Genomic DNA, 7,337 nt, shown 5'->3' with positions numbered 1-7,337 from the left:
TGCCCTTCTCTCTTTCTCTTCCTCCCTTTAAAGCCCACTCCTCCTCCTCTTCTTCTTGTTGCGTCTTCTCCTTCCATTAGATTAGACTATGTTGTACGTGCATCCAAGGTGCCAGCATGATCTATCTTTTGGTTAGGCAGAGGAGGCTCCGACAGCCTCATTCCTTCCTCTTTTGGACATCATTTGCAAAATTCAAGCACACGCAGTTCGACAATCCCCATTACGCGATCCCTTTGTGTTTACTAGAAACGCCAAGTTGTTCATATCATCCCAATCCACAACTCGGAAAAAAAAAATACACTAGAAAGAGGCAGCGATCATCATTTTAGCAAACTCCTGGAAAGAGAGGAACCCGTCGCCGTCGAGATCGGCCTCGCGGACCATATGCTCTGCCTCCTCCTCCGTTGTCTTCATCCCCATATCCTTCATTCCTTGCCCCAGCTGCCACGTACACATTCATTAAACGTCTCTTGCATTAATTCCTTTACTTCATTCATACGTTACCCTAAAAAACTCACCTCCCCCGCTGATATCAATCCGTCTCCGTCTCTGTCGAACACTCTGAACACTTCACTCAGCTCATCTCCTTCCTCCTGCATTGTATTTGTACACACCCCATCTTATTCAACACCCATACCACAACATCACTGTTCTATTTCTCTATTAGTTTTAAACTTTTCATGCTGTAGATATATATATTCTGGATGTGTGGTGGCACGTCTCTTTCTCCCTTTTCTTTTTTGTGTGTACATGAAATAAGCAAGCATGAAGCACCTTGGTGTTATGAGCGATGATAAACAAGAAATCTTCAAAGTTGACTCCGCCGTTGCCATAGACATCCATCTCCTTCATCATCTCTTCCAATTCTTCTCTCTTTGGGGTTTTCCCCATTGATCTCATCACCTTTGTCAACTCCTCCATCGTTATGCACCCTGATACATATATAATTATTATCATCATGCTTCAGTTTTAATTCACATCCATCGGATCCATACGGATCTTTAGGAAGGAAGCATCTCTGGCTAGGCCCTACTACATCCTGAATTAATTTGTGCCATGAACGATCCGTACAGCAGATTATAATGTGAGCCAGTTTTATATGCCGACAAAATTGCCAGAAAAATCCTCATGAAAGAAAGAAAAACTGACCATCGGAGTCTTTATCGATGAGACAGAAGGCTTCGTAGAACTCTTGAATCTGTTCATCGGTGAAAGCATCTGCCATGTCCGATCGAAGGGATGAAAGCTGAAGATAGATCAAGAAGAAAATGCTATATTGTCTCGTTCCTCCAACTCCATGTCCAAATGACGAAGTAGAAGCATCTGATTTAAGAAGATGGTTCTCGTGCGTTGTTGGTCAATGGTCAACTCAACCCCCCCCCCTCTCTCTTCGTTTTTCATTTTTTCAATTATATTTCATCCTATTATTGCGACGCGTCTTCGTTCAAACTTTGATATATTCAAATATTCATTAAATTCTCAAAGACCAAGTAGGGAAGTTTCATCAACTAAGAACATGTCGCATATTATTTAATCTCACAAAAAACACAATACTAATGATGAAAAAAAAAAATACAACAAAGAACCTTCTAAGCAGGGGAAAAATAACTCCTCAGCATACATCCAGTCGAATCGATTTTGTTATAAGCTGTAGTAAATTACTAAATTTAAGGTTATAAAATGAATAAAGACAACGTCGAATGATTGTAATAATGCTTTTTTTTGGTAATGGATAATTTAAGATGGTTAATCTATCCGCGCTTGGGCGATATTGTCATAATGTTTGAGCAAAAAAAGTCATATCGAAATTGGTATTCGGGGAGGGGTCCAGGGGCCCTCGTGGACTTGGCAGTAGAATGGGTCTCTTAATTTACACGTTAGCCCACTAGACAATATTAAAAAAAAAAGGGGGTTTTAAGTAGGACACGTGGCGAGCAGAACACTGCGCATAAAACTCCCAACCATAGTCCGGAGTCCACTGGATTCCTGCTTCACGAGTAAAGCCTCGCCTGCGAACGACGGTGAAAGAACACGACGAGGCTCTGGATAATTGTGAGTTTCGTATCGCTGCCTGGAGAGATCCCTCGATCGGTCAGGTATGTTCGAGAACCTTAAGCTTAGTTTCTTCCCTTTTTTTTTTCTGTTGGGTTCAGTCTGGTGCGCTGCCGAAACTTCCAAACTTTCAGATAGGTTTTTGTATATCGCGTCGATTCTGTTTCACCATCTCGATTCGTATCGTGAGATTCGTCTGATTTGTTTTCTGTTACCTGTGGCGTTTGTTGCGCAATCACCGAAGCTCTCGAATCTGTTATCATATTGTGATGGGGTTTTAGGGTTTACGTTTTTTTTTTTGAGTTTTAGGTCAAAGTCTATGTATGATTACCAGCTTTTTTCTTTAACCTTTTGTTTTTTTTGGCAGTTCTGTTTGCGGAGAAATGAGTAAGAAAAAGAACCCTAATGTCTTCTTGGATGTGTCTATTGGTGGGGATCCTGTCGAAAGAATTGTCATTCAGGTAAAACGTCGGCCTAGTTTCCTCTTTCTTTTCACCTGGAGTTCAATAATTCGTTTTTCCTTGTCAACGGCAGCTTTTTGCTGATGTTGTTCCGAAGACAGCAGAAAACTTCCGAGCTCTCTGCACAGGTACTCTGATGTTGCTCACAACTGTATGCATCCGCCATTCTCGTTTTTTTTTTTAACTTCTTCTATCTGGCTTGAAAGTTAAAGGGCTTTGCATCTTGATGTTTTCACTGGTGCAGGTGAGAAGGGTATTGGAGAGACTACTGGGAAGCCTCTGCATTTTAAAGGATCATTTTTCCATCGTATAATTAAAGGATTCATGGCTCAAGTATGTCTGCCTTTTCCCCCTTGTTTTTCATCGTGAAACTTGTGCGGAACCTTCACGAGTTAAAGAGGCTGTTTCTGAAAATTAATTTGATTAAGTTTTACAATTTACACTTATGTGCAATGTTTGCTGCTTATTTTTATTCTTTTTTGGATTACTCTCGTGTTTATATTGCATATTGTTGAAATATATGTTCAACCTTTTTGTATCTATCCGATGACAAGTGAACTTTTCAATGGTTTTCTTGTTCCAGGGTGGTGACTTTTCAAATGGAAATGGTATGTTTTCAAACATACGATGTGTTCTGTACATGAAATCATATTTGTTCCCAAACTGTCTACTCAGTGTAACACTATGCTCTATTTACATTCTACGTATTCCCTTTTGTGCATGCTATTTCCTGGTAGAAGACTAGAAGTATAGACCACCGGCACCGATTGAGTAGTGACTGAAACTGTAATGCACAGCGAGTGCAAACTTTCAACTTAAGGAGCTAGATTTGTAACTATATAAAGAAAGAGAAAACGCAATTTCAGTCCACGGTACTAGCGTTCTTTTGATAATGAGGCAGCGTGCAATGAAAGATAATGGTTAGCTACAATGTGTTACCTTGTTTGCCAGCTTGGTAGATTTACTGATTGAATGCTGGTGACTGAGATACTCAGCTTGACCCCCATATTAATGCCTAGATTAGTAAGGGTTTTGGTTTGTTTGCAGGCACAGGTGGAGAGAGCATTTATGGTGGGAAGTTTTCAGGTAAGTTTCCTTTGCTTTCCTTTTCGGTTTTCTGGATCTAGGTGAGTTTGTCACTATATCCTTCTACCCTTCAGATGAGAATTTTAAGCTGGAGCATGATGGAGCTGGGGTCCTTTCTATGGCAAATTGTGGCCCAAACACTAATGGTTCTCAATTCTTTATAATCTTTAAACGCCAGCCACATCTTAATGGGTAAGTTTTCTCCTAGATTCGATTGTTTTGGAAATTCAAATTTCTGAGTAGGGAGAACTTGAAAAGTAATGTACATTGTCAAGAGTGAGTGCTTGATCGTCTTCCATCGCGATGTAGGAAGCATGTTGTGTTTGGGAAAATTGTGAAGGGAATGGAAGTTGTCAAGAAAATGGAGCTTGTGGGGACGAGCGATGGGAAACCATCCCGACCAGCAAAAATCATAGACTGTGGTGAAGTGTCTGTGGGAAAAGCTCAGGACATTGCTGGAAAAGAGAAGGGTAATTAAAGTTTACTGTTGAATGAAGTGTTGCTATATTTATCATGGATGCACACTTATGTTTTTCATCTCAGGGAAATCAAAGAAATCAAGTAAGGGCCTTTCTTCTGAGGATAGTTCTGATGGTGAAGCTAGGGGAAGACACAGAAAAACTTCTAGAGACATAAGGAAGAAGAGAAAAAGAAGATACTCGTCTTCTGATTCGTATAGCTCGAGTTCTGTTTCAGATTCCCTGTCTTCAGATTCTGATTCTTTATCGGATTCAGATTCTGAATCTCAGACAGACTCATCATCCTATGATTCAAGCTCTTCTAGTGATGAAAATCGTAAGAAGAGGAGGTCAACAAAAAAACACAAAGTTCGAGGTGGAGAGAAAAAGAGAAAAGGCCGAAGGGAAATAAAAAAAGCTCGGCGAGATAGACGATCACGACACAATTCCAAACTGTTGGTTCATGTTAATCGTTTATATTATTTCCGGCTTTAAAGTTTAGTGCTAATTATTTTGCTTAATCTTGTTAATATTGAATTGCAGAAGCATGGACAGTTCAAGAGATACAGAAGGGAGCAGGAGTAGCAGTTCTGATGTTGGGGGAGTGGGCCGGGATAAAGCCAGAAAGTCAAGGAACACTGAAGGTGAGTATTCCTCATGCTTTCGGTGCTCTGATCCATCTTTTCCTATGTATTGTCTTATGCTGAAGTAATTTTATTGTCTCCTGCTAGTGGGGATGTTTGAAAAAAAATCTTTAAATGTGTCTGCAGGGAAAGACACTACCGATTCTCGACTAAAGAAGAACAAGCTCCGTGGGGAACCGGAATCATCCCTGAAGAAAGATAGAGTTGAAGATAAAGAAAAGACCAGCAACCCTGAAATCACTGATCGACACTCCGATTCAGAAGACTCAATTAAATCAAGGTTTATCCCCTGGGACATGAATTTTCAGCTCCAGTTTTACCATTTGATGTCGTCATAAGTGGTCCTTGACAAGTTTTTCGCCATTCCTAATTCTGCACAGGAGCAATAGTCTGAGTCCTAGGAGAATCTCGAACAACAATGGCAGCAGGAAGAGCCCGAGTAGGACACCCGAGAAAGACCTTGGCAATGGAAACAGAAGTCTTCAAGAGGAGCCAGCGGAGAAAACTGTGGGGAAATCTTCCTTAAGCCCATCTCCAGGTGGAGTGTCAAAGCGTATCAGAAAGGGGCGTGGCTTCACAGAACGCTACTCCTTTGCTCGGAAGTACCGAACCCCTTCTCCTGAGCGTCCGCCTCCTAGATATTGGCGTGACAGAAGGAGCTTTCAGGCCAGGAACCAGGATAGGTACAATTTTTCTATATTTGATATTAGTACATCACCGTGTAGTGTAGAGACTCATTGCCCATCTGGATATTTCTGGAGGTATCAAAGCTACAGGAGTTACTCTCAACGCTCGCCTCCGCGAGAACGTTTCAGAAGCCCACCTAGAAGGAGGAGCCCTCCAAGGTTCTCTCTTCCCCCCCTTTTTCTCCTTCTCTCCCTCTGTGTGTGTGAGAGAGATGTAGACTCTGACATCATCCTCGAACGATTTGACTACAAACACCCCCTGAAGCCTGTTGCGCTGAAAAAATTCATTTATGTTTTGATAAAGTTTATCTGGAAACGGCCTTCTGTTGCTAAGGCCAAAAGGCGAGCAATAAAGGTATAAGCCAGAAATCCTTAGGGAAAGCTGAAAACCATCTTTGAGGCCTTTGTGATACTTGGGCGAGCTTTAAGCCTTTAAAAACTCAACGAAGTGCTCTCTTCCATAGGTACAGCAGGAGGAGAAGCAGGAGCATTTCCCGCAGTCCAGGTGGGATCCGCAGCAGGTTCAGAGATTGCAGCCAGAGCCGTAGTCCAAGGCGTCATAGTCCTAGTCGTAGCCCTAGAGAGAAAAGGACTATAAGTGAAGGTCTAAAATCTCGCCTCGGGCCCCGGGTGAATGATGGAAGATCCCAGATCAAAGGAAGGTCAGTATCGAGGTCCGTGTCGAGGTCTCCTATGACTGCTAAACGCATCCGAGACAGGAAAGCATCTGAATCTCCCAGCCGTTCTTCCTCAAGCCCTCCGTCTGGGCAGAGAGGGCTGGTTAACTATGCAGATTGATCATTTTAGCTGTGTCCGAGGGTTTCATATTCATATGTTGCAGGATTTGATCGGACTCATCTTCAGAATTTCGGACTTGTTTGAAACTAGCGGCATGCTACTTTTGTCAGATTTACTGTTAGAATTTATCCTGCGACTGGGAGTTGGGGAATGTTTTTTTTTTTACTGCACAATGTATCAGATTGTCGGGATTTGTCCTATTGATGGATTTGATTCGAATTCCCAAGTATATGTGGCGCTTCTTCTCAATAGTGAACAACCCATAGTAAGTAAGCTTACAAACGGTGGTTTGAGTGTAGTGGCGTCAGAAACGATTTCATCTCCCTGATTAACGTCACATAACTTGTCAGTTATACATGAGAGCAGAGCACTTGGCTTGCAAGATGTGGAAACTGCTAAAATAAAGTAGACTTGGGGAGAGAGAGAGAGAGAGTAAAGGCCCAGCCAGGCAGCGCCGATCAGAGGGGTTGGCCTTGGGGGACGATCTTATCCTTGATCCACATGTAGATGGGTACCAACACGAACCATGCTGCAGCTAGGGTTCCCAATATGAACCTCCACAGAAAGGCAAATGGATTTTTAACAGGCTTGGACACATCCTCCTCCTTTGCCCCCAGCTGCTTATCATTAATTTTTGACCAACTTGTGTAAGGAAACCACCCGGAGGAGAAGGAAAGAAAGAAAACCATCTATATCTTACCTGCAGAGGGGAGTCACCAGAAGCTGGTTTGACACCCGTGACAGAACAGCCCATTATCAGTCCATGTCGACGTACACCTCTGTACCACTTGGGCCCAATCCTCTTCAGCTTCACATCCTTGAACCCTGCTTTCTCGAACCATTCTATGTACTCTTCCTCCTTTGGAAACAGCATCCACACATCTGCAAAGAATCGCGAGAGCCAAAATGTTGGGTGCACTGGTCCAATTATACATGCTTTTCCCCCGAGCTTCAGAACCCTGTACGCTTCCCTGATTCCCCTCTGCGGATCTGGCCAGTACTCGATACTGTATTTGTTTGTAGAATCGAACATATGAGTATTGACAAAGAACACATTGCCAGTTTAACATTTGAGGACCAAGACACTAGGAAGAAGCAATGTGTGTGCAACGAGAACACTACAACAAGAAGGTTCTTTAAGGGGGGGGGGGG

At 42.5% G+C, this 7,337-nt stretch overlaps 3 protein-coding genes across 11 annotated transcripts; 1 reads left to right on the top strand and 2 right to left on the bottom strand.

The window, feature by feature from the left end:
* Positions 1–206: 206 nt before the first annotated feature.
* Positions 207–1,372, bottom strand: LOC104804931 (calmodulin-like protein 9). The gene is made up of 4 exons (XM_010529323.1): positions 1,150–1,372; positions 775–932; positions 519–593; positions 207–441 (listed from the first exon to the last, which is right to left on the bottom strand). The coding sequence occupies exons 1-4, from the start codon at positions 1,223–1,225 to the stop codon at positions 301–303; spliced, it is 450 nt and encodes a 149-aa protein (XP_010527625.1). The 5' UTR covers positions 1,226–1,372; the 3' UTR covers positions 207–300.
* A 614-nt stretch (positions 1,373–1,986) lies between these two features.
* On the top strand, positions 1,987–6,404 carry LOC104804930 (peptidyl-prolyl cis-trans isomerase CYP63). 9 transcript variants are annotated; one of them, XM_010529322.2, is made up of 15 exons: positions 1,987–2,096; positions 2,420–2,513; positions 2,587–2,641; positions 2,758–2,846; positions 3,097–3,121; positions 3,561–3,599; positions 3,674–3,791; positions 3,909–4,069; positions 4,143–4,512; positions 4,601–4,701; positions 4,828–4,981; positions 5,082–5,384; positions 5,478–5,546; positions 5,692–5,742; positions 5,852–5,932. In XM_010529322.2, exons 2-14 carry the CDS (start codon positions 2,436–2,438, stop codon positions 5,738–5,740), a joined length of 1,611 nt encoding a protein of 536 aa, XP_010527624.1. In that variant the 5' UTR covers positions 1,987–2,096; positions 2,420–2,435; the 3' UTR covers positions 5,741–5,742; positions 5,852–5,932. The 9 variants fall into 9 exon arrangements, with proteins under 9 accessions (XP_010527624.1, XP_010527623.1, XP_010527622.1 ...); XM_010529321.2 differs by having other exon boundaries at positions 5,472–5,546; XM_010529320.2 differs by having other exon boundaries at positions 5,463–5,546; positions 5,852–5,931.
* Positions 6,405–6,489: 85 nt separating this feature from the next.
* Positions 6,490–7,247, bottom strand: LOC104804929 (2-methyl-6-phytyl-1,4-hydroquinone methyltransferase, chloroplastic-like). Its single transcript, XM_010529312.2, has 2 exons — positions 6,886–7,247; positions 6,490–6,802 (listed from the first exon to the last, which is right to left on the bottom strand). Exons 1-2 carry the CDS (start codon positions 7,216–7,218, stop codon positions 6,644–6,646), a joined length of 492 nt encoding a protein of 163 aa, XP_010527614.1. The 5' UTR covers positions 7,219–7,247; the 3' UTR covers positions 6,490–6,643.
* Between the last annotated feature and the right edge of the window lie 90 nt (positions 7,248–7,337).

This window comes from Tarenaya hassleriana, unplaced genomic scaffold (genome assembly GCF_000463585.1).
Source record: "Tarenaya hassleriana unplaced genomic scaffold, ASM46358v1 Cleome1008, whole genome shotgun sequence".
Classification (NCBI taxonomy): Eukaryota; Viridiplantae; Streptophyta; class Magnoliopsida; order Brassicales; family Cleomaceae; genus Tarenaya; species Tarenaya hassleriana.
The sequence above is the reverse complement of the archived record's forward strand: the minus strand, read 5'-3'. Positions and strand labels throughout refer to the sequence as shown.

Coding starts and splice junctions, on each gene's coding strand:
- LOC104804931 (XM_010529323.1), bottom strand. CDS start 1,225: ATGGCAGATGCTTTCACCGATGAACAGATTCAAGAGTTCTACGAAGCC. Junction 933..1,149: donor CATCGATAAAGACTCCGATG/GTCAGTTTTTCT, acceptor TATATGTATCAG/GGTGCATAACGATGGAGGAG. Junction 594..774: donor TCATCGCTCATAACACCAAG/GTGCTTCATGCT, acceptor AATACAATGCAG/GAGGAAGGAGATGAGCTGAG.
- LOC104804930 (XM_010529313.2), top strand. CDS start 2,436: ATGAGTAAGAAAAAGAACCCTAATGTCTTCTTGGATGTGTCTATTGGT. Junction 3,122..3,560: donor TGACTTTTCAAATGGAAATG/GTATGTTTTCAA, acceptor GTTTGTTTGCAG/GCACAGGTGGAGAGAGCATT. Junction 5,385..5,462: donor CAGGCCAGGAACCAGGATAG/GTACAATTTTTC, acceptor ATATTTCTGGAG/GTATCAAAGCTACAGGAGTT.
- LOC104804929 (XM_010529312.2), bottom strand. CDS start 7,218: ATGTTCGATTCTACAAACAAATACAGTATCGAGTACTGGCCAGATCCG. Junction 6,803..6,885: donor CTGGTGACTCCCCTCTGCAG/GTAAGATATAGA, acceptor AATGATAAGCAG/CTGGGGGCAAAGGAGGAGGA.